Source organism: Lissotriton helveticus, chromosome 12 (assembly GCF_964261635.1).
Source record: "Lissotriton helveticus chromosome 12, aLisHel1.1, whole genome shotgun sequence".
In the NCBI taxonomy this organism is placed as follows: domain Eukaryota; kingdom Metazoa; phylum Chordata; class Amphibia; order Caudata; family Salamandridae; genus Lissotriton; species Lissotriton helveticus.
This window is the reverse complement of record NC_136073.1, coordinates 775,712,762-775,738,907: the sequence shown is the minus strand read 5'-3', so window position 1 is coordinate 775,738,907 and position 26,146 is coordinate 775,712,762. Positions and strand designations below refer to the sequence as shown.

Below are 26,146 nucleotides of genomic sequence, written 5' to 3'. Positions count from 1 at the left end.
ATAAATATCCAAATAACGGTGATGGAGACTTTCACTTTTCCTTAATCAGATAATTCAAACTAAACTCCTCATGCTGTTGGCATACTGTGTTAATTTATTAATTATGTACAAACATATTTCACACCAGCACAAAAAATTGAGCGGATACGTGTTTCGCTCCCCTTTAGCAATCGTGCTTAGGGCTTTCTCAAGCCTGCTACGTCGAACATTCAGTACGGAAGGTTAAATGGACCTACACTTCCAAGTAAAGGCTAAATGTGATCTGTTCGGAGAAATCAAGTTGTGGCCTATGTTCTGAAGGATTTGAAAGGAACTACATATCAACGGCATTGGGGAGATTGATTGAGTGATTTGATTGGCGAAAATCCCCACTGACTATTTGTAGCCTGGATTTGGCATTTTTTCTGCTTCTTTCCTAAAAGCTAACATTACAAGGGGTTGTGCCTGATTTTTAAGCTGGGCAGTTTGCAAATCAGTCCCTGCCCTAAAAGTTGGCAGCGCTCCAGCTAGCAGGCATTGCCCTTCTTCAATTTTGTCTCCCTCAGCCCTCCAGAATCATTAATGGCCAAGTACTCGCGTCAGACACTGGACCTATACGCCACTAATCAGAAGTTACTGCTCCTTACATTATCCTGCCCATCGAATCCAATGTGATTCACTTTGTGAGAATCTGCTCAGGGTGGAGGCTGGAACCTGGATTGAAACCCAGAGGAAGGAGTCCGAGAGCCTCCACAACTGATTAAGAAGAAATTGAACATCAGTGTTAACTCAAGTGGAATCTCCTTCAAGAACTAGGCCAAGTTGAAGACTCAAAGAAACTTACTCAGCTAGTCCACGGACCCAAGGCAGAGTGCTGCCAAACTCAATTCACGACTAGGATCCCACAGAATTTAACCGTGCGAGAACTCTCTCTTGGACTGCCTGAAGCTGGCAACCAACAGTTATCACCACATAATTGACCCTACTGGGATGTTAACCTCAGTCAGGTAGATGAACACACTGGAGTCCAAGGTAACTTTATTGCAACTCACAGTAAAACAAACATTAGAAATTGAGGCAGAGCAGTGTGCGTATCCCACCTTGCAAGATAAAAAACGTTATACATTTTCATAAATACAAAAAAATAGACATCGAAGCAACTGGTTGCGAATACTCCCCCACTGAGATGACCGACTATTTTTGCTTTTTGAAGTCTGAACGTTCAATAGGCTGGTTTAAAAAACAATGCATTATACAGTTAGTGTTACTGAAAAACAGGATACACCGAGGCTGAAAAATTCAATACATATGTCGATGTGAAAGGCGGAATACATGGAAGAGCAGAGAGGTGGACAGCAAAGTACGGAAGCGCATATACTGTTGTCTTGTGATGGAATATAAGAAGCAGGAAGTGTTTTTGTCAGAGTCATATAGTTATCAGATCTTGCGGTATATTTTTTTCTGAACACTATTAGTGATTTCCATCCCACATCTTGTTTTTGTGAATATGTTGCAAGAACCTCACCTTATGCTCATTTTCTGTTTTGTGCAGTTGCCTTCTCTCTAGCATTCACTTTTGCACGGTGTTGTGTAGTTGTAACCTCTTCGAATGTCTCTTCTATCAATGTGTTAAGTAGCTGGTACCTCCCGGAATCGGGTACTGTCAAACCGGTCACCTCACTGGATATCTTTTTTATCAATATCGATTGAATAACGGTCATCCCTCTGGATGTCTTTCCTGTCTTTGTGTTAAGTAGTTGCTACCTCATTTTTACAGTGTTTTCTACAGTTGACGCCTCTTCAGATAGCTCTTCACTCTGTGTATTATGTAGTTAGCACTTTGCTGGAGGCCCATTTTTTCTGGGTGTTGTACAGCTGTCACCTCGCCACATATCTCTTTTCCTCTCTCAATGCGTTGATAAAGTAGTTGTCATATCTCTGGATGTCTTATGGGCCTCAGTGTTAAGTAGTTGTTTCCTCCTGGACACCGTTTTGCCAGTTTGTTGAGTATTGTCAGCGCTAGGTTTATCTGTTACCCCAATGGGTTCTGTATTTTCACCCCTCTGGATGTCTCTCCCATCAATGTGTTGTGAAGTTGTCACTTCTCCAGTTGCCCTTTGGTTAATGTGTTGTACATATGTCACCTCAACGGACATCTCTTCGGTCAACGTGAATCAATTAGTTGTGATCCCTCTGGATGTCTTTTGTGCCTCTGTGTAAAGTAGTTGCTACCGCCATTTTGACAGTGTGTTGTACAATTGTCCCCACTTCGGATAGCTCTTCTCTCTTCTCTCAATGTATTAGTAAGTTATCACCTCTCCGGAGGTCCATTTTGTCAATGTGCTGTACAGTTGTCATCTCACCACATATTTCTTCTCTTATAGTCAGGACTCGAATCGGGTTACCACACGGGTGGACGGCCCCCCCCCCACTTGTTTTACCGGGAGCTCGATAACTGGAGCAAATGGAGCCACACATTCACTCTTTGGCCTCTCTGTGGCGAGATCGGAGCTCATTCAGAACGCTGCTCACGCGCTGGCTTCTCTGATGCATTCGCATTTAAGGGATGAGCGAGGGGAGGCAATGAGTCTGATGGTGCAATCCACCTTTCATGACGTCACTTCCTGTCGTGACGTAAGCGTCCCCCCACTTCTTTTTTTAGGACTTGTGCCCTGCTTATAGTGTTGATCGATTAGATATTACCTCCGTGGATGCCCTTTGCGCTAAGCAGTTGTTTCCTCCTGGATTGCGTGTTTTTAAATGTTTTGTATAGTTGTCACCTTTCGAGATATCTCTTTTATCAATGTGTTGTATTGTTGCACCCCTCTCAAAATATCTCTGTTGTAAAGGTGTTGTTTAGTTGTCATCTCTCCTGACACCATTTTGGCCCATGTATTGTAAGCTTGAAGGGTATGTCTTTGTCGAAGCGTTGATTGTGTAGTTGGCCCCTCTCTAGGTGCCTTCCATGCAGTTATCTCCAAGATGCCCATTTTGTCCATGTGTAGTTTAGCGTCACTGCTCAAGATATCCCTTTTTGGAGTGAACGCATCGGCGGTCATCTCTTTGGCTTGTGTTGCCGCTGCAGTGCTGAAAGGCCTTCTGCCCCTATGTCATTGGTACACCTGGGATCGCGGGTGTTATTTCACGCTTTACGTGGTGCGGTGCTCGGAGGCCTTATGGTCTTCTGTAACTGGTGCAATGCATAATGAGTTAATGGTGCCTTGCACAGAGGTCCTCAAGAACTGGAGCTGGTGTTGGAGCAGTGCCAGATGGCTTTAGGCTACAGTGTCACTGCCGCATAGACAGCTGTTTGCTTCTGTTACTGGTGCAGTTCAGTTATGCCTTATCTCAGTTGCTAGTAGCTACATGGAAAACATCATACTCTTGTGTAACAGTGTACATATGACCCTGGATTACTGGAGCCACACGTAGAGGACCTCAGACGCTTACTGCTTGTACTGTATACCGTAGGAAGTCAGCTGTGGTGTCAATGGTACACAGATGTCCTTTGGTGCTGTGGTTATTCATGTGGTGCATAGAGGTCCACAGCTCTGTTGTTCACGGTGCAGAGCACGGAGGGCATCAGGTGCACAGGGCTTCTGGTGCTTGAATAACTGGTACGATGCGCATAGGACCATAGCTCCTGTGTTAGTAGTGCCCTGCACAGTCAGCCTCTTGGCATTGGTACACGGGCGGCACATTGCCCCTCTGTTACTGATCCACAAAGCCTTGAACTCTTGCGGTCTGATGCAGTGCACACTGGTGTACTGTTATGATGGATGAGGACCTGGGGCTCGTATGTTACTGGCGCAATGTACAGTGGTCGCTAGCCTTTTTGTCACTCTGCACCAAAGGGCTCAGGCTATTGTGTTTACTAGTGTAGGGAGGAACCACAGCCTGTGAGGTATTTTTGCAGTGCACTGTGGGCCGCAGGCTCTTGCACTAATTGTACAGCCAATGAAGGGTCTCGGACTTGTGTTACTGGTGCATGGAAAGGCCGTGGGGTCTTGAGCAAACTGATGAGACAGAGGGCTTAGAGCTCTTGTGTTACAGAAGGGCAGAGGGCCTCGGGCTCTTGTGACAGGTGGACAGGGGGCCTGGGCTCTTGTGTTACAGAGGTACAGGTGGCCTCTGGCTCTTGTGTTACAGAGGTACAGGTGGCCTCGGGCTCTTGTGTTACAGAGGTACAGGTGGCCTCGGGCTCTTGTGTTACATAAGGAAAGGGGGCCGCAGGCTCTTGTGTTACAGATGGACAGGGAGCTTGGGCTCTTGTGTCACAGAAGGACGGGGGGCTCGGGCTCTGCTGTTACAGATGGATAGGGGGCCTTGGGCTCTTGGGTTACAGAAGGACAGAGTGCCTCGGGCTCTTGTGTTACAGATGGACAGGGAGCCTTCTCTCTTGTGTTACAGAAGTCCTCAGGTTCTTGTGTTACAGATGGACAGGGTGCTTGGGCTCTTGTGTTACAGAAGGACAGGGGGCCTCGGGCGCTTGTGTTACAGATGGACAGGGGGCCTCAGGCTCTTGTGTTACAGAAGGATAGAGGGCCTCGGGCTCTTGTGTCACAGATGGACTGAGGGCCTAGGGGTCTTGTGTTACAGAGGGACAGATGGCCTCAGGCTCTTGTGTTACAGAAGGACAGAGGGCCTCAGGCTCTTGTGTTACAGATCGACAGGGGGCCTCGGGGTTGTGCGTTACAGAGGGACAGGGGGCCTTTCGCTCTTGTGTTACAGAAGGACAGGGGGCTTTTGTGTTACAGATGGACAGGGGGCCTTGGGCTCTTGTATTACAGAAGGACAGAGGGCTTTTAGCTCTTGTGTTAAAGAAGGACAGAGGGCCTCCGGCTCTTGTGTCACAGATGGACAGGGGGCTAGGACTCTTGTGTGACATGGCCTTGGGGTCAAGTGTACTGGCGCACACAGTGCCACAGACTCCTCTTTTACTAGTGCAAAGGGTGAAAGGCCACACGTCCTGGCTTTATCGCTAGTGCTCCAAGCTCACATTGCCTCTGGTTCTCTTTTAATTCATTTTGCTGTACGTATGTGCTCGAATTCTGATGTTATTGGTGTACAGCGGCCTTCCAACTCTGGTCTTACTGGTAGTACTTCCAGCTCTGGTATTTCTACTGCAGTGCGTATAGTGCCTCAGGTTCTTGTGTAATAGTGCATTGCATAGGGTTCCTTGAGCTCTTGTATTTCTCTTGCTGTTGCTGGAGGTCCAGATGCTCTGGTGTCACATAGTGCAGTGCACATGTTCCCGCAGGCTCTGGCGCTACCAGAGCAGTGCACCAAGAGGCCTTAATAAAGTGCAAGAAAGCCTCGAGATTGTCTTACAAGTACAGCACGGGCAGCTGTCCAGGCTCCGGCGATGCTAGTGTGACGTGCAGTGCACGGGGTGCAGCAGGCTCATGTGCTCGGCTCCTTTGAAGGGAAGCTTCTCGGTGCTGTAGTGGTGCACCACTTCTGGGATGCTGCTGAACACGGCGCTGCTCTGGTTCAGCGTGAACTTGTTATCCTTCGTCTGTGCCACAATGATGTGCACGCAGCCCTGGCTGGTCCTGACATGGAAACAAAAGCAGAAAAGGGGTGACTTTAGGGGTGGTGTAATTGAGAGAATGGACGTGCAGGAGGTTATGCGGGAGGAGGGAGAGAGAAAAGGAAAAAAAAAAAGGGGGAGAAGCAACCATGTTCTGGCGCTAAATCTGATTGAATGAGACACTGCCCTGTGTGGAAAGAAAATTTGGTGTTTGTTGTGGTGGCAGAGGGTCGTTGCAGTGAGATGGCAGGAGGTGTGAGGACGTTGGGAGGAGAGCAAGGGGTTGATGGGGTGATAACATTTACGCCGAGGTACACTAAAGGCTGATTACAAAGTCTTTAATGGGACCCGATTGAGGCCAAGTGGGATGGATGAGCTGCTGTTTGCATGACATTAATTTAGGCAGCTCCCTGCTGCCCCCCTCAGAATACTGGCACCCCGGGCCTGGGCCCAGCTATCCCATAACCAGTGACGGCCCTGGAAGCAACTGTATGTGTGAGAGAGAAGAGATGGGAAAGAGTAATATGCAGTGCTTTAAATGGGCCGGTACTCAGCGGTACGGAGTACAGGCACTTCTTAGTTTTATCACTCTGAGTACTGGCACGTCTCTACTGCTGAGGAGAGTACCGGTACTCATGAAGCCCTGGTGCTGACGGCCTGTCTCTGACAGCCAAGGCACTTCTGTAGACCTAAGCCGAGCCCCCGCTGAACTATTCAGCTTGGGCTCATCTGCATACCGTCTAGGTGTTCACCATCATACGGAATGGGCGCAGAGGTGATGTGATTGCCTCGTTTGCATAAGGGACATGCCCCATGCACATGAGGGAACACCCTTTAATGTATTACACAAGGAGCTGCACAAGTACTTCTCTAATAAAGTGCCCCAGGGGTGCATCAAGTGGGTGCAAATGCCCATTGTGGCCCTGGGGAGCTTGTGTAATGTGGCCCCTGATAGTCAAGAGAACATGAGAAAGGGTTAAACCAGTGGATCTCAAACTTTTGACTTCTGTGGACTCCCTCTAAATAAGCACTGGAAGCTGGGGACCCCACCTAAAACATTTCTACTATTTGAACCTCAATTCAGTACAGAAAAATAGATAAAAAGCTGCGCATCAAACAAATCAACAAATTATGAAATATTTTATATAACTGGTAAACAAGAAAAAATGTGAAAGATATGTAAATTTGAATTTTAATGAGAAAGTTGGCGCTTTAAATATTTTGTTTTATTTTTGCAAGACTAAGCAATATGCTAAATTCTAGCGGATGACTGTTTTTTTCCTGGTGCATGTACTCGTTTTGTCTGCGCATACCAGTGCTGCTTCATTCGGGGCGGCCAGTCATCTATGCTAGATTCATTTTGCTAGACTTGTACTGGCCTCACGAATCTAGATTTAAGGATAACCACTTCATTTTGAAATTCCAATTTCAAATTTCTTCGCATTACAGAGCATTTTAAATCTTTACATTTTGCTTTTCTATGTACATGTACTTTATTCATATTTAAATTTCGAAGCAGTTGCTCATCCCCTAAGTAAGCTTCAAGGACCCCTACTGGTTCACGGACAATAGGTTAAGAACCACAGGGTTAAAGTGCGGCCCTCAAGAGCACGAGTGAGGGAGGGAGAAAGGACGGGCGCGGTGAGGTGACTGCAGGTGGAAGCAAGAAGTCGAAAGAGAGATATTCTGTTACCTGCATGCGGTAGAAAGATGCCGGAAAGAGGTGCGATAGGAAGGATATGTGAGTAAGGAGGCTGAAGGTGGGAGTGAAATACCCAGAAGAGGGAGGGTAAATACATGACTGAGGCACCAGGCTGGACAGTGAAATGTCCATAAATGAAAGGGTTAAAAGGAGTGGACGAACAGATGGGTGAAGTGAGCAGATTGAAGTGGCAAGTATAGAGTTACGAATCTTTTTTTTTTTTTAATTACTTTGCAGTTTTATTTAGCTTGAACTCGGTCGAAGGGCATTGCAGCGCTTTACACGATCACCAGTTACATTACACAGAGACATATATATATATATATATATATATATATATATATATATATATATCTCAATGCTCGAAGGTGTCCACCTTTGAGTAGCATATATATATATATATTTATTTTTTATTTTTTTTAGGCATGTGGAGAGTAAGTCATTTGCCTAGAATCACACCCATTCTCCACTTTCTATGTACAGTACGGCCAGTGAGGGGCACGGGTAATTTGAGGCTTAAGTAGGGAAAAAAATCGTACTTCATTTAGCTGAATTCTACATAATTGTGCGACAACAGATTGGCGCAGTGGCGGTCGGTGCCATGATGGTCTGGTGGGTGCGTGTGCTGGCGCGAGGAGGCGGCTGGACGTCACGCTGCCGGGGTCTCTATAGTGGCTGTTTTGGTCAACGCCATCTTCCTGAGTGTCCACACTCCTGCCCCCACCTCTCGCTGCTGCGGCCCCCGCGTTGGCTGCCTCCCAGGGCCGGTGTTTTTCCAGTTCAATTGTTTCTCGCGCTGGGGCTCAGCTTCCTGAGGAAGGAAAGGCCGCCACTGCGGCAACAATGATCGCCTGGAACCGGAGGACGGGCTGAGGACAAGGGGGGCAGCCAGTGGCTACCAGGACCCACCCAGCTAGCCTGGAGTAAGAACCCGCCGGGGACGATACGAGGGGAGAGGATGTGGTGCTACGGGCAGAGCTGCCGTCTTCTGAACCGGGGAACCAGGTTCGAGTCTCGGCGTCTGCTAAACATACTGTGATTCTGGGCAAATCACGTATGGTCAACATACTGTGATCCTCAGCATATCACTTATGCTCAACATACTGTGATTCTCGGAAAATCACGTATGCTCAACATACTGTGATTCTCGGCAAATCACTTATGCTCAACATACTGTGATTCTCGGAAAATCACTTATGCTCAACATACTGTGATTCTCGGAAAATCACTTATGCTCAACATACTGTGATTCTCGGCAAATCACTTATGCTCAACATACTGTGATTCTCGGCAAATCACTTGATTCTCGGCAAATCACTTAATCTCCATGTGACCACCAAAAGCGAGTGGTGTTGGTTGCAGTGAATTTAGAGGAGGGGAAATCCTGATGATTTGAGAATCTAGCATGGTGTTTGCTGCAGAGAAGGTAGAGGGCAGAAAAGGTTCTGTTGTAAGGATGAATGGAACTGCAGACCTGCGAGAATCTAGCATGGTACTGGGTGCATGGAAGTCAGAGGAGAGTCCTGATGCGGTAAGGATGGGACTGCAGGCCTGTGAGAATCTAGGGAGGTGTGGTTGGAATAAAAGCAGACGTGAAGATTGGTCCTGATGCTGTAAGGATGGGACTGCAGGCCTGTGAGAATCTAGGGAGGTGTTGGGCGGAATGAAAGCAGACGTGAAGATTGGTCCTGATGCTGTAAGGATGGGACTGCAGGCCTGTGAGAATCTAGGGAGGTGTGGTCGGAAAAAAAGCAGACGTGAAGATTGGTCCTGATGCTGTAAGGATGGGACTGCAGGCCCGTGAGAATCTAGGGAGGTGTGGTCTGAATAAAAGCAGACGTGAAGATTGGTCCTGATGCTGTAAGAATGGGACTGCAGGCCTGTGAGAATAGGGAGGTGTGGTCGGAATAAAATCAGGGATGAGGATTGATCCTGATGCTGCAAGGATGGGGCTGCAGGCCTGTGAGAATCTAGGGAGGTGTGGTCGGAATAAAAGCAGACGTGAAGATTGATCCTGATGCTGTAAGGATGGGGCTGCAGGCCTGTGAGAATCTAGGGAGCTGTTGGGGGGAATAAAAGCAGACATGAAGATTGATCCTGATGCTGTAAGGATGGGACTGCAGGCCTGTGAGAATCTAGGGAGGTGTTGGGCGGAATGAAAGCAGACGTGAAGATTGGTCCTGATGCTGTAAGAATGGGACTGCAGGCCTGTGAGAATCTAGGGAGGTGTGGTCGGAATAAAAGCAGGGATGAGGATTGATCCTGATGCTGTAAGGATGGGGCTGCAGGCCTGTGAGAATCTAGGGAGGTGTTGGGCGGAATGAAAGCAGACGTGAAGATTGGTCCTGATGCTGTAAGGATGGGGCTGCAGGCCTGTGAGAATCTAGGGAGGTGTGGTCGGAATAAAAGCAGGGATGAGGATTGATCCTGATGCGGTAAGGATGGGGCTGCAGGCCTGTGAGAATCTAGGGAGGTGTTGGGCGGAATAAAAGCAGACGTGAAGATTGATCCTGATGCTGTAAGGATGGGACTGCAGGCCCGTGAGAATCTAGGGAGGTGTTGGGCGGAATGAAAGCAGGGATGAGGATTGATCCTGACGCTGTAAGGATGGGGCTGCAGGCCTGTGTGAATCTAAGGAGGTGTGGTCGGAATAAAAGCAGGGATGAGGATTGATCCTGATGCTGTAAGGATGGGGCTGCAGGCCTGTGAGAATCTAGGGAGGTGTTGGGCGGAATAAAAGCAGACGTGAAGATTGGTCCTGATGCTGTAAGGATGGGGCTGCAGGCCTGTGAGAATCTAGGGAGGTGTTGGGCGGAATGAAAGCAAGGATGAGGATTGATCCTGACGCTGTAAGGATGGGGCTGCAGGCCTGTGTGAATCTAAGGAGGTGTGGTCGGAATAAAAGCAGACGTGAAGATTGGTCCTGATGCTGTAAGAATGGGACTGCAGGCCTGTGAGAATCTAGGGAGGTGTTGGGCGGAATGAAAGCAGACGTGAAGATTGGTCCAGATGCTGTAAGAACGGGACTGCAGGCCTGTGAGAATCTAGGGAGGTGTTGGGCGGAATGAAAGCAGGGATGAGGATTGATCCTGATGCTGTAAGGATGGGGCTGCAGGCCTGTGAGAATCTAGGGAGGTGTGGTCGGAATAAAAGCAGGAATGAGGATTGATCCTGATGCTGTAAGGATGGGGCTGCAGGCCTGTGAGAATCTAGGGAGGTGTTGGGCGGAATAAAAGCAGAGGTGAAGATTGGTCCTGATGCTGTAAGGATGGGACTGCAGGCCTGTGAGAATCTAGGGAGGTGTGGGCGGAATAAAAGCAGAGGTGAAGATTGGTCCTGATGCTGTAAGGATGGGACTGCAGGCCTGTGAGAATCTAGGGAGGTGTGGTCGGAATAAAAGCAGAGGTGAAGATTGGTCCTGATGCTGTAAGGATGGTACTGCAGGCCTGTGAGAATCTAGGGAGGTGTTGGGGGGAATAAAAGCAGACGTGAAGATTGATCCTGATGCTGTAAGGATGGGACTGCAGGCCCGTGAGAATCTAGGGAGGTGTGGTCGGAATAAAAGCAGACGTGAAGATTGGTCCTGATGCTGTAAGAATGGGACTGCAGGCCTGTGAGAATCTAGGGAGGTGTGGTCGGAATAAAAGCAGGGATGAGGATTGATCCTGATGCTGTAAGGATGGGGCTGCAGGCCTGTGAGAATCTAGGGAGGTGTTGGGCGGAATAAAAGCAGACGTGAAGATTGATCCTGATGCTGTAAGGATGGGACTGCAGGCCTGTGAGAATCTAGGGAGGTGTGGGCGGAATAAAAGCAGAGGTGAAGATTGGTCCTGATGCTGTAAGGATGGGGCTGCAGGCCTGTGATAATCTAGGGAGGTGTGGGCGGAATAAAAGCAGAGGTGAAGATTGGTCCTGATGCTGTAAAGATGGGACTGCAGGCCTGTGAGAATCTAGGGAGGTGTGGTCGGAATAAAAGCAGGAGGTGAAGATTGGTCCTGATGCCGTAAGGATGGGACTGCAGGCCTGTGAGAATCTAGGGAGGTGTTGGGGGGAATAAAAGCAGAGGTGAAGATTGGTCCTGATGCTGTAAGGATGGGGCTGCAGGCCTGTGATAATCTAGGGAGGTGTGGGCGGAATAAAAGCAGAGGTGAAGATTGGTCCTGATGCCGTAAGGATGGGACTGCAGGCCTGTGAGAATCTAGGGAGGTGTTGGGGGGAATAAAAGCAGAGGTGAAGATTGGTCCTGATGCTGTAAGGATGGGGCTGCAGGCCAGTGAGAATCCAGAGAGGTGTTGGTCAGAATAAAAGCAGAGGTGAAGATTGGTCCTGATGCTGTAAGGATGGGACTGCAGGCCTGTGAGAATCTAGGGAGGTGGTGGGCGGAATGAAAGCAGGGATGAGGATTGATCCTGACGCTGTAAGGATGGGGCTGCAGGCCTGTGTGAATCTAAGGAGGTGTGGTCGGAATAAAAGCAGACGTGAAGATTGGTCCTGATGCTGTAAGAATGGGACTGCAGGCCTGTGAGAATCTAGGGAGGTGTTGGGCGGAATGAAAGCAGACGTGAAGATTGGTCCTGATGCTGTAAGAACGGGACTGCAGGCCTGTGAGAATCTAGGGAGGTGTTGGGCGGAATGAAAGCAGGGATGAGGATTGATCCTGATGCTGTAAGGATGGGGCTGCAGGCCTGTGAGAATCTAGGGAGGTGTGGTCGGAATAAAAGCAGGAATGAGGATTGATCCTGATGCTGTAAGGATGGGGCTGCAGGCCTGTGAGAATCTAGGGAGGTGTTGGGCGGAATAAAAGCAGAGGTGAAGATTGGTCCTGATGCTGTAAGGATGGGACTGCAGGTCTGTGAGAATCTAGGGAGGTGTGGTCGGAATAAAAGCAGGGATGAGGATTGATCCTGATGCTGTAAGGATGGGGCTGCAGGCCTGTGAGAATCTAGGGAGGTGTTGGGCGGAATAAAAGCAGACGTGAAGATTGATCCGGATGCTGTAAGGATGGGACTGCAGGCCCGTGAGAATCTAGGGAGGTGTGGTCGGAATAAAAGCAGGGATGAGGATTGATCCTGATGCTGTAAGGATGGGGCTGCAAGCCTGTGAGAATCTAGGGAGGTGTGGTCGGAATAAAAGCAGACGTGAAGATTGGCCCTGATGCTGTAAGGATGGGGCTGCAGGCCAGTGAGAATCCAGAGAGGTGTTGTCGGAATAAAAGCAGAGGTGAAGATTGATCCTGATGCTGTAAGGATGGGACTGCAGGCCTGTGAGAATCTAGGGAGGTGTGGTCGGAATAAAAGCAGACGTGAAGATTGGTCCTGATGCTGTAAGGATGGGACTGCAGGCCTGTGAGAATCTAGGGAGGTGTGGTCGGAATAAAAGCAGGGATGAGGATTGATCCCGATGCTGTAAGGAGGGGGCTGCAGGCCTGTGAGAATCTAGGGAGGTGTGGTCGGAATAAAAGCAGGAGGTGAAGATTGGTCCTGATGCTGTAAGGATGGGACTGCAGGCCTTTGAGAATCTAGGGAGGTGTGGTCGAGAGGTCGCTCCCCTCGCACCCTCCTCACCTGATACTCCCGGTATCGTAGCATTTATCTCTGATTTGCAAGTCGATCCGCTAGCGCGCGCCTCTGGGCATTATCTCATGCTGTGCATTATTGAGTATAACTTTTCATAGCGCTTTGACTGTATTTAACTGGCTGTGCATTACCTTACATTGTACTCACTATTAGCATAGCGCTTGGAGTCCGCGCTTCAATTCCGCTTTGACTGCGACTGTATTTTTAACTTGATCTCGCTCTCATAAAGCCCAATTGCTTCCACTGCCTGTGCCCCAATTTCGCCCTGCCTGCAGCGTTTGTTGTTGTTGCTGCCATCTTGTTTGTTGACCCGAGCCCTCCCTCCACCTCGCTCCCGCCTCCCAGCTGCCCCTCCCACGCTCCGCCTCCCTCCACTATCCATTTATGACAGATGCCCCAACGCGCAGCGTCCACGCGCTGCGGCCGCGCCGAAGGTGCGCCAAAGGTAAGCCCGTCTACGCCCGTCCGCGCCTGGACCGCGCCCAGCGCCAGACCCCCTGGTCCCTGCATCACCCACCCCTCCCGCATTACTTACGACGCCTCCACCCTCCTATCACTGAACCCCGGCCGACTCCCTAACTGCGCCCAAGCAGCACCAGGACTCACCCATGGACCCTTCACCTGCCATTCCTGCAAATTCTCCTGCATCAAAACCCACACCAAACCCTCAAACACCAAACAGAGATCCAACACCAACCACCTTAACTGCATCCTTCTCAACACCCGCTCGGTTCACAAACACGCCATCGACCTTTGGAATCTACTCGACACCACTTCTCCGGACATCGCCTTCCTAACAGAAACCTGGATGAATGCCTCCTCAGCTCCAGATATCACCATAGCCATCCCGTACGGCTACAAGATCATCCGTAAGGACCGCCCCATCCAAACAGGAGGAGGCATCGCCATCGTCCACAAGAACACCATCTGCGTCACAACCAGCACAGAAGACAACCTCATCATTGCCGAACACCTTCACTTCCAGATCCACACCGACCCCAAGACCACACTCAGAGGCACCCTCCTCTACAGGCCACCAGGACCCCGTACAAAATTCAGCGAAGACATCACTGACTTCATCACCCCACACGCTCTCCCCTCGGAAGAATACATTTTACTGGGAGACCTCAATTTCCATCTGGAAAATAGCAACGACAGTAACACTACCACCCTTCTGGACAATCTCGCCAATCTCGGACTCAAACAACTTGTCAACACCCCCACACATTACGCAGGACACACACTCGACCCTATCTTCACTTCCAGCAAGCATATCTCCTTCACTCACACCACACCCCTCTACTGGACGGACCACAGCTGCGTCCACTTCATTTACAACAAGACCACGACCCACAACCACCCTCAACCAACTTTGCGAAGAAATTGGAACAAAATCACCATCGACCAGATCTCCTCATCGCTTCTTCAAAAAACCCCTGCCTATTCAACAAACCCTAACCAAGCCGCTATCAACCTCACACAATGGCTAACCCAAACCACCAACAAACTAGCACCCCTGAAAAAAACATCAAATCAAGCAAGGAAGCAAGAACGCACCCTGGTTTAACGACGACCTTAAGAAATCCAAGAAGCTCTGTCGCTCCCTTGAGAAAACTTGGAAAAATGACCCAAACACTACCACCCTAGCCGCCTTCAAAAACGCCACCCGCAAACACCACCAACTAATCCGGACATCCAAGAAATCAGCACTCAAAGACCGACTAGACAACAACGCTCGCAACAGCAAGGAACTTTTCAACATCATCAAAGATTTCACCAACCCTACCGCCAGCTACAACGACATCACCCCCTCTCAAGTCCTTTGCGACTCCCTCGCCTCATTCTTCCATGACAAAATCGCCGACATTCATAACAGCTTTGACAACCAACCCGTAAACAAGTCTACCCCTCTCACCTCCGAACCTGTGCCTCTTCCGAATATCCTTCTTGACTGGAACCCAATCACCACAGAAGACACCATTCACCTGATGAACTCCATCCATTCAGGATCCCCTACAGACCCATGCCCCCATCATATCTTCAACAAAGCAAACTCCGTTATCGCACCCCATCTCCGAGACGTCATCAACTGCTCCCTCAACTCCGCCACATTCCCAGAAAGCTGGAAACACGCCGAACTCAGCGCCCTTCTGAAGAAACCCACAGCTGACCCCACCGAACTCAAAAACTACCGCCCCATCTCGCTCCTCCCATTCCCTGCCAAAGTCATTGAGAAAGCCATCAACAATCAACTCGCCGCCTTCCTCGAAACCAACAAATCACTCGACTCCTCACAGTCTGGCTTCCGAGCCAAACACAGCACCGAGACCGCCCTCATCGCAGCAACAGACGACATCCGAACTCTACTGGACAACGGAGACACAGTCGCCCTCATCCTCCTTGACCTCTCTGCAGCCTTTGACACAGTCTGCTATAGCACCATGAAACAACGCCTCAGAAACATCGGAATTCAAGGAAAAGCATTGGACTGGATCATCTCGTTCCTCGCTGGAAGAACTCAGAGAGTCCGCCTCCCCCCTTTTAAGTCAGAGGCCTCCGAAGTCATCTGCGGCGTCCCGCAAGGATCATCACTCAGCCCCACCCTTTTCAACGTTTACATGAGCCCCCTCGAAACCATCGCACGTCAACACAACCTCAACATCATCTCCTACGCTGATGACACTCAGCTTATCCTCTCACTCACCAAAGACCCAAACACCGCCAAAACCAACTTACATGAAGGGATGAAAGAAGTAGCAGAATGGATGAAGCACAGCCGTCTGAAACTGAACTCGGACAAAACGGAAGTCCTCATCTTAGGTGCATCCCCTTCCGCCTGGGACGATTCTTGGTGGCCAACGGCCCTAGGAAAAGCCCCCATACCGACTGACCACGCACGGAACCTGGGCATCATCCTGGACTCCTCACTCTCGATGACCAGACAAGTCAATGCCGTCTCATCATCATGCTTCAACATCCTACGCATGCTCAAAAAAACATTTCGCTGGATCCCCACCGAAACAAGAAAAACGGTCACCCACGCACTGATTACTAGCCGTCTAGACTACGGAAACACCCTTTACGCCAGTACCACCGCCAAACTGCAGAAAAAACTCCAACGCATCCAAAATGCTTCAGCCAGACTCATACTAGACATCCCTCGCAAAGACCACATCTCCGGTCACCTGAAAGACCTGCACTGGCTCCCCGTCAACAAAAGGATAACGTTCCGTCTCCTCACCCACGCACACAAAGCCCTCTACGAACTTGGACCGGATTGCCTCAACACGCGCCTTTCCTTTTACACCCCCACCCGCCAGCTGCGGTCGTCCAACCAAGCCCTCGCCGCCATCCACAAAGCCACCATGGGGGGAAGATCCTTCTCCTACTTAGCGGCCAAAACCTGGAATTCCCTTCCCATCCACCTCCGCCTCACTCAAAACCACCTAGCCTTCAGAAAAGAGCTTAAAACCTGGATATTCGATAAGTAAACCTCTCCCCCTTCCTCAAGCGCCTTGAGACCCTCTGGGTATGTAGTGCGCTATATAAATTTTGACTTGACTTGACTTGACTTGGTCGGAATAAAAGCAGGAGGTGAAGATTGGTCCTGATGCTGTAAGGATGGGACTGCAGGCCTGTGAGAATCTAGGGAGGTGTTGGGCGGAATGAAAGCAGGGATGAGGATTGATCCTGATGCTGTAAGGATGGGGCTGCAGGCCTGTGAGAATCTAAGGAGGTGTGGTCGGAATAAAAGCAGACGTGAAGATTGGTCCTGATGCTGTAAAAATGGGACTGCAGGCCTGTGAGAATCTAGGGAGGTGTGGTCGGAATAAAAGCAGGGATGAGGATTGGTCCTGATGCTGTAAGGATGGGACTGCAGGCCTGTGAGAATCTAGGGAGGTGTGGTCGGAATAAAAGCAGGAGGTGAAGATTGGTCCTGATGCTGTAAGGATGGGACTGCAGGCCTGTGAGAATCTAGGGAGGTGTTGGGCGGAATGAAAGCAGACGTGAAGATTGGTCCTGATGCTGTAAGGATGGGGCTGCAGGCCTGTGAGAATCTAGGGAGGTGTGGTCGGAATAAAAGCAGGGATGAGGATTGATCCTGATGCTGTTAGGATGGGGCTGCAGGCCTGTGAGAATCTAGGGAGGTGTGGTCGGAATAAAAGCAGAGGTGAAGATTGGTCCTGATGCTGTAAGGATGGGACTGCAGGCCTGTGAGAATCTAGGGAGGTGTGGTCGGAATAAAAGCAGGGATGAGGATTGATCCTGATGCTGTAAGGATGGGGCTGCAGGCCTGTGAGAATCTAGGGAGGTGTGGTCGGAATAAAAGCAGACGTGAAGATTGGTCCTGATGCTGTAAAGGATGGGACTGCAGGCCTGTGAGAATCTAAGGAGGTGTGGTCGGAATAAAAGCAGAGGTGAAGATTGGTCCTGATGCTGTAAGAATGGGACTGCAGGCCTGTGAGAATCTAGGGAGGTGTGGTCGGAATAAAAGCAGGGATGAGGATTGATCCTGATGCTGTAAGGATGGGGCTGCAGGCCTGTGAGAATCTAGGGAGGTGTGGTCGGAATAAAAGCAGAGGTGAAGATTGGTCCTGATGCTGTAAGAATGGGACTGCAGGCCTGTGAGAATCTAGGGAGGTGTGGTCGGAATAAAAGCAGGGATGAGGATTGATCCTGATGCTGTAAGGATGGGGCTGCAGGCCTGTGAGAATCTAGGGAGGTGTGGTCGGAATAAAAGCAGACGTGAAGATTGGTCCTGATGCTGTAAGAATGGGACTGCAGGCCTGTGAGAATCTAGGGAGGTGTGGTCGGAATAAAAGCAGGAGGTGAAGATTGGTCCTGATGCTGTAAGGATGGGACTGCAGGCCTGTGAGAATCTAGGGAGGTGTTGGGCGGAATGAAAGCAGGGATGAGGATTGATCCTGATGCTGTAAGGATGGGGCTGCAGGCCTGTGAGAATCTAGGGAGGTGTGGTCGGAATAAAAGCAGACGTGAAGATTGATCCTGATGCTGTAAGGATGGGACTGCAGGCCTGTGAGAATCTAGGGAGGTGTGGTCGGAATAAAAGCAGAGGTGAAGATTGGTCCTGATGCTGTAAGGATGGGGCTGCAGGCCTGTGAGAATCTAAGGAGGTGTGGTCGGAATAAAAGCAGAGGTGAAGATTGGTCCTGATGCTGTAAGGATGGGGCTGCAGGCCTGTGAGAATCTAAGGAGGTGTGGTCGGAATAAAAGCAGAGGTGAAGATTGGTCCTGATGCTGTAAGGATGGGACTGCAGGCCTGTGAGAATCTAAGGAGGTGTGGTCGGAATAAAAGCAGAGGTGAAGATTGGCCCTGATGCTGTAAGGATGGGACTGCAGGCCTGTGAGAATCTAGGGAGGTGTGGTCGGAATAAAAGCAGGGATGAGGATTGATCCTGATGCTGTAAGGATGGGGCTGCAGGCCTGTGAGAATCTAAGGAGGTGTGGTCGGAATAAAAGCAGAGGTGAAGATTGGTCCTGATGCTGTAAGGATGGGGCTGCAGCCTGTGAGAATCTAGGGAGGTGTTGGGCGGAATGAAAGCAGACTTGAAGATTGGTCCTGATGCTGTAAGAATGGGACTGCAGGCCTGTGAGAATCTAGGGAGGAGTTGGGCGGAATGAAAGCAGACTTGAAGATTGGTCCTGATGCTGTAAGAATGGGACTGCAGGCCTGTGAGAATCTAGGGAGGTGTTGGGCGGAATGAAAGCAGGGATGAGGATTGATCCTGATGCTGTAAGGATGAGACTGCAGGGCCTGTGAGAATCTGGCATCTGAATTCTGCTGGATCTTACTCACCTTCTTGAAATGTAAAGCTCAGCCCTCACAACTGATTCCTCTAATTGAAATCTCTTTCCTCACTTAGGCTCCCTGCAACGTCTGCCATTATTGTAACGGTCTTTTAAGCAGTTACAGTGTCTTCTCCCCACAACAGCAAAGGGCGAGGAGTAACACAAGAGTAGATGGCTGCTTGTGATATCACCAGCAGGGCCTTTACATCACCCTAAAAGTAGCACAGGCTGCCCCCACTGCCTTCTGGTGGGCGGGAGAGATATATTACTTAGCCTAAGCCAGTGAAAGTCTTTCCCACAAGGTTTTAATAGGGAGAGATGGTTCACAACCAAGAGTATGGCTTCTGGTCCATCACTAGGGTTTTGCCGTGGTCTCCTCTGGATCATTTTGGGCGTTTGGCCAAAGGAGACTTGCCTGTCTTATTCGAATCCTCGATTTCCCATGTTACTCCTCTGTTGTCTTAAATAAACTCTGCTCATGATTCCTCAGCACATCTTCCAATAAGAGTACCTTTGGTTTTTCCATTCAATACCCGTTTCACTGCTTGACTATCGACCCTGTTGTCGGCATTCCTGGCAGAGGGATTCTGTCCTTCAAGGCTGAGTTGCAACAGAGCGTTATTTTCACCCATCTGATCTGAACGACTTTTGTCTTCCAGGACACATCTCTAAACTACGGATGTGTACTGTATATTATATATTTTTGGGGGTTCTGTATTTTGACAGCACAGCTGTCAAACAGACCTACCGCTAGCAATATACATAGAGTCGACTTGGGCCGCCCTTTCAACCATAGGCTTTCTATGGCCAGGCTTATTTGTGCCATTGGCTTGACACTTTGTCAACTTTGTCAATCATGTCTTGGCTCAGCCTAGTGGAGTATTCATCATCTGCCAACAAAAGCTACTTAATTGTGTCCTTCTGCCTCCACTTGAGTGCCTGCATTGACCTGTGCGAGGGACTACTTTACCATCTATCGGTCAACTCCTGCTGTCACCCTCCTGTGTGTCTCACTCTAATATGCTAACCCTGCTTCTGTTAGTACATTAAACCAACACCGATTGGCTTTGCCAATGCTCATTTACCACTTCCTAGTAGTATAGTGAGCAAACAATGTCACTGAGCCCGGTCTGGGACCCAAGTGGGTCACAGGTCAAGGGTATCTTCCACACCTTTGAGACTGGGGTGCACCATCTTTAGTTCTTTGTGGGGACCCCCTGGGATGTCATTCCGTGACATCCCAAAGGTGGCACTGCCTGATACCCTTGGTGATCCTGAGAAGGATAATGCCCCTAAAATGGAATACAATTCTGGATGCAGTACATTGGACCCATAAAGTTCATGATCCCAAAGGGCGATGCAGACCAGGATTTAGAAATGTTCTCTCGGATACAGACCACAAAGAACAGGGAAATCCACACCGAGAAGCTTCAGTACCCTCTCACTTTTAGCTTGTGCATAGACCACATCATGAAAGTTGCAAGGTTTACCAATGACAACAGACCATGGCCAAGTCTCATTGGCTCTTCGTGAATGTGTTCCCAGTGCAAGTTGTATTTCAACTCTTGGATGTCAAAGAATGTTATTCTAGCATCTGTTGCCTAGTTCCACCGGAGCACAGGGACTCCAAATGGTACTTACAATGTGTGGCAATTTTAGGCATCTAGACTTTTTAATGAAGAGGTCGTTACAGCAGAATACTGTGATTTTAATATTGACCAACAAAAATATTAACTCCATAATATCGACTACCACTATATTGTCATGGTCAGCAGATACGTAGTAAGGACTAATAATTATAATTTGATACATATAATCACCTTTAAGACACAGTGGGAGCGGTTACTGTGGAGTAGATCACTTTGCAGCTCAATATTAACATCACAACATTGTTTCACACGATCTCAGAAGGGTAGATTGCCTCGTGAGACTCGTGCTTTCCCTTTTCTAAAAATAAGTATTGCTCTGCAATCCCAGAATGCAAAGTGCTTTTGGCTAAAAATCTAGGGCAGGCGGAAGGCGTCCAACCAAACTTGACAGCAATGTAAGCCCGCTTTGTTACGCTGTTTCTTGATTTCCCATGTGCAGAGGCACCTGCTTCTGCATGCCCACCTGCTCTTGTTCTACGCCATCTAGGTTCATTTCATATCCCCGTAACTTGTTTTGAGCGTGACAGATCTTGCAGATGTGTTGCAATGCAATGGTTTTTTTTGATAAGTCAACCGCAGTGGATCTTTTCTATGGCTGCTTGTTCCTGTATTTCTATGCTATTATTTAAGCCTTCCTTTTTAAACTTTTTGTTGTGTGTTTTTGCAGTACTGGGTATGGATTCTCAAAGCCACATTTCTGGGGAATGTTTGGTATCAGCTTTGGTGGCTGTTGTGCACCACATCACAAAGCATTTTAATAAGCTGGTAAGTCTGTGTGTGTGTAACTTCTGCTAGGTCTAGTGTCTACCGTGGCTGGTATTTTTTGCAGTATTTGGTTTTGGTTGTTTAACTTCGGTGTCTTTCTGGAAGAAGAAAAAAGACAGGAACATTTCTACGGCTGCCAAAAACAGAAAGTCCTCGCGCGTTGTGCTTAACATATACAGCCAAGAGTCTTATCCACTGTATCTGCTAGAAGCTATGTCATTATACATACAGAGAGAGTGATTTACAAAGAGAGATTGAGGGAAAAGGATATTGCACTTATTGCTGTAGTGGGTTATAGTTAAACTCTGAATACAATGGTGCCCGAATCTGGAAGACCAGTCGTCTTAATCTTCCACATAGGAGAAACTCCATCATCCTTTATCAAAAAGCATGATTCAGCACCCATTGTCATCGTGTCTGATGATATGCAAAGCAAATTAAAGTGTGGAATTAAACAACTGAAAAAACAAACAGGTGTGTGGAGGGTCGGGGGGAAATATTTACTGACCTTACTGCTCGCTCCCCTATACCATAGTAAAAAACACAAAAGAGCAGCCAAGGTCTACAGATGGTGTTTGACTGCAGTAGCAACCATGAGGCACTGGTGGAGAGCGCATGGGACAAAGGGTTGTTAAAAATTGAAGACTATTAGTCACAAATAGGCTAAAATAATTCCCATCAGACCACCCATGTGGTGGAATTGCGTCATATGGGAATCACTGATCATCCCAAACCAAATCTGACCATATAGTGTCGATCCGGGAAGGGTTGTCAAAAAATAGTCCTGTTGTGACAACATGAAGTGTTATGAATGGACAAAGTGCAGTGCTAACAAAAAATGTGTAAAATAAAATTAACTACCAGGACACCAGAGAACATTACAATAGGAGTCCAAGTGTCAAAGATTAAAAACACGCCAAGTAGTAAGACTACTCAAAGGCGCTGTGCAGTACGGTCGACATGTTTCAGCTATAAGAGCCATTGGCTCAGCTTTCTTCAGGACCTTGAACAGGAAAACAGCTACTGCAACTACATATGATACGTATAAGTGAAAAACAATGTAGATGTACTGATACAGAGTTACATATATACCAGGAATTAGTATACTTAAATGTCCACTCGAGGGAAAGAAAAGTGTCTTCTTCCTAGCAAGAGAGAAAAAGAAAACGCAAAAGACAGTATGTCAAAACAACACCGAATTCAACACGCTCACCCACCGTACACACACAGAGACCGTACAGACACACCTGCAGGAATAATTTATATTCTGCATTCTAACAAGCAAATTAGCTATAATCACTCAGAGGCATTTCCTCTCAGTGATACTCACCCAGCTTTGTGTGGGTGATGACCTCACCTCACCCGGCAACCGCTCGGGAGTATGAGGCCCCGCTCTATAGTATAGAAATAAAAGACACAGTAAGCACACAACTTTACAATGTCCTACTCAATGGTTCTATACATATAACCCAACTGACGTGTGATAGTACACAAGATGTCACACCCAACCCTGAACACCACAGAGATTCATAAGGGGTACATAAAAATCGCACATCCTGCGATCCTTAACATCACACAGAAAACTGGTATCTATGTGTATCTCAAGAAAACTCCTATGCAAGGTATTGTATGCCCTACACCCTTATATAGAGTATTGCATATTATGGAATGTCATGGCCCATTGGGGACTCCAGCGTTACTATATGAGAGAGAGGTTTATTATGGGGCATGACCCCTAAGTTGCTACCTAGGCCAACCCTATTAAGGGGCTGCTGAGCTCTCTCCCCATATCCAAAAGCAGGATACCCAGGACCTACCAAACATGACAAGGTAGGGGCCCTGCCGGGTCATCCTGAGCTGATTAGTAGACCGGGAATTCCCTGGCCTTAACCAAGATAGAAGAATAGGGGCCCGCCAGGTCCTCCTAACCTGACTGGTACACCGTGAATAGATTCCTCACTGAACTCAAAAGCGGGCACTCACTGACTCACCTGTCCGTCTGTGCTCTCGCTGCAAATACGAGCGGAAGTGGAGGTGAAAAATATTCACACCCTTCCTGCTTTTAAACCTTCGTTGGTTGGGTAATGAGTCCGGGTTGAAGGTAGTCGCGGTAAATCGCGTAGCGAAAGCCGCTACTTTCTCGCGCATGCGTGGAGGCAAGGAACCATTAATCTATAACGCATGCGCCGACCCTCGGACTCACCAAACAACGGAAATATAAATCCCCGGTAGGAGCTTTAACGAGCGACTATTTTAATAATGTATGATGGCAGATCCATTGTGCTCCAAGGATCACATTTACATGTGTTATGTAAATGTGATCCAGTCAGGTTAGGAGGACCTGGCGGGCCCCTATTCTTCTATCTTGGTTAAGGCCAGGGAATTCCCGGTCTACTAATCAGCTCAGGATGACCCGGCAGGGCCCCTACCTTGTCATGTTTGGTAGGTCCTGGGTATCCTGCTTTTGGATATGGGGAGAGAGCTCAGCAGCCCCTTAATAGGGTTGGCCTAGGTAGCAACTTAGGGGTCATGCCCCATAATAAACCTCTCTCTCATATAGTAACGCTGGAGTCCCCAATGGGCCATGACATTCCATAATATGCAATACTCTATATAAGGGTGTAGGGCATACAATACCTTGCATAGGAGTTTTCTTGAGATACACATAGATACCAGTTTTCTGTGTGATGTTAAGGATCGCAGGATGTGCGCTTTTTATGTACCCCTTATGAATCTCTGTGGTGTTCAGGGTTGGGTGTGACATCTTGTGTACTATCACACGTCAGTTGGGTTATATGTATAGAACCATTGAGTAGGACATTGTAAAGTTGTGTGCTTACTGTGTCTTTTATTTCTATACTATAGAGCGGGGCCTCATACTCCCGAGCGGTTGCCGGGTGAGGTGAGGTCATCACCCACACAAAGCTGGGTGAGTATCACTGAGAGGAAATGCCTCTGAGTGATTATAGCTAATTTGCTTGTTAGAATGCAGAATATAAATTATTCCTGCAGGTGTGTCTGTACGGTCTCTGTGTGTGTACGGTGGGTGAGCGTGTTGAATTCGGTGTTGTTTTGACATACTGTCTTTTGCGTTTTCTTTTTCTCTCTTGCTAGGAAGAAGACACTTTTCTTTCCCTCGAGTGGACATTTAAGTATACTAATTCCTGGTATATATGTAACTCTGTATCAGTACATCTACATTGTTTTTCACTTATACGTATCATATGTAGTTGCAGTAGCTGTTTTCCTGTTCAAGGTCCTGAAGAAAGCTGAGCCAATGGCTCTTATAGCTGAAACATGTCGACCGTACTGCACAGCGCCTTTGAGTAGTCTTACTACTTGGCGTGTTTTTAATCTTTGACACTTGGACTCCTATTGTAATGTTCTCTGGTGTCCTGGTAGTTAATTTTATTTTACACATTTTTTGTTAGCACTGCACTTTGTCCATTCATAACACTTCATGTTGTCACAACAGGACTATTTTTTGACAACCCTTCCCGGATCGACACTATATGGTCAGATTTGGTTTGGGATGATCAGTGATTCCCATATGACGCAATTCCACCACATGGGTGGTCTGATGGGAATTATTTTAGCCTATTTGTGACTAATAGTCTTCAATTTTTAACAACCCTTTGTCCCATGCGCTCTCCACCAGTGCCTCACGGTTGCTACTGCAGTCAAACACCATCTGTAGACCTTGGCTGCTCTTTTGTGTTTTTTACTTTTGGAATTAAACAACCCCATAATGCATAGACTCAAAGATGATTATTTCTTTAAAAGTCGATTGCTTTATTCTTGATCTTATCATCGTTTTAAAAACTTCTTATTTTATTTTGCAGTAGCCAACATGTTTCGTCCCAATGGACTTCTTCAGGGCTTTGGGTATTATTTCCTGTGTCATGTAGTGACCAAGTAAACCTCCCCTACATTGGAAGAGAGAGACGCCTTAGACCTTGGAATACTCTATGTTCTTCCTCCAAGAATACCCATGCAGAAGTGTAGTCCCTAAAAGGGTGAATCCTTTCATGGTTCTTAGATAAGTATTTCCTCAATGACGAGGTGCCTAAACAGAAGCAGTTCATATGGCAATTGCAAAACTGTGGAGTTCCGAACCCTCTGCGTCCAAATTTATTAACCCTCAATACACAACATTTCAGTCCCATGTAGGAAGGGGCAATTTACGATCCCTGTTGTTGACAAAGTGTCAAGCCAGTATGCTGGACAGTAAATGATACCTGCCTACATGGGACTGAAAGTTTGTACACTGAGGATTATTAAAGTAGGACAAAGAGGGTCCCCTAGCTCCACAGTTTTGCAATTGCCATTCAAACGTCTCCTGTTTCATCACCTCGACATGGAGGATAAACTTATCTAAGGACCACAAAAGAATTCACCTTTTTAGGGACTACACTTCTGCACACAGGAATTCTTTGTGGAAGAACACAGTGTATTCCAAGATCCAAGGAGTCTCTCTCTTCCAAAGTAGGGAAGGTTCGCTTGGCCACTACATCACACAGAAAGAATACAAACCAAAGCCCTGAAGAAGTCCCATTGGGATGAAATGCGTTCACTACTGCAAAACGAAAGAGGTTTTTAAAAATTGAGAAGATCAAGAATAAAGCAATCAGCTTTTAAAGAAATAATCATCTTTGAATTTGTGCATTATGTGATTCAGCGGTTGCTTAATTCCACACCTTAATTTGCTTTGCATATCATCAGATAAAATGACAATGAGTGGGTGCTGAATCATGCCTTTTGATACACATACAGAGAGTTTCTGAGCCTCAGATTTGGGCTTCTCAACAAGGCAAAATTGCAAATGTAAGTCCAATTTTAAGGGATACTGCAATTATGATTATATGTGTGGCCCACATCTTATGTGGCGTTCGGCCTAGCTAAGAGGAGCAAAGCAAACTTTTAAGACCCTCCCTTTTAGAATTGGGTATTCGTACATGGCATGATGTTTCAATGGCATGAATATGCAAATTGTCACTTGGCTTGTAAAATGTAGGAAGGTAATTGTAATTGCATTTATATTGAGCGTACTACCCCAGACTAGGAGTCAAAGCTCTTTTTCGGTGAGTAGCACGCTATGCCAAAACCCATAAAGGATTAGTGGTGAATTAGT

The 26,146-nt window shown here is 47.8% G+C and overlaps 1 protein-coding gene across 2 annotated transcripts in view; it reads right to left on the bottom strand.

Annotated features, from left to right (window-relative positions):
* Window positions 1–1,000: 1,000 nt before the first annotated feature.
* SHE (Src homology 2 domain containing E) overlaps window positions 1,001–26,146 on the bottom strand; it is a 135,545-nt gene continuing 110,399 nt past the window's right edge. For both annotated transcript variants that reach the window (XM_078670269.1, XM_078670268.1), the window contains one exon: window positions 1,001–5,534. In XM_078670269.1, the coding sequence (XP_078526395.1) occupies window positions 5,348–5,534 (187 nt within the window). In that variant the 3' untranslated portion in view covers window positions 1,001–5,347. The remainder of the gene's footprint in view (window positions 5,535–26,146) is intronic.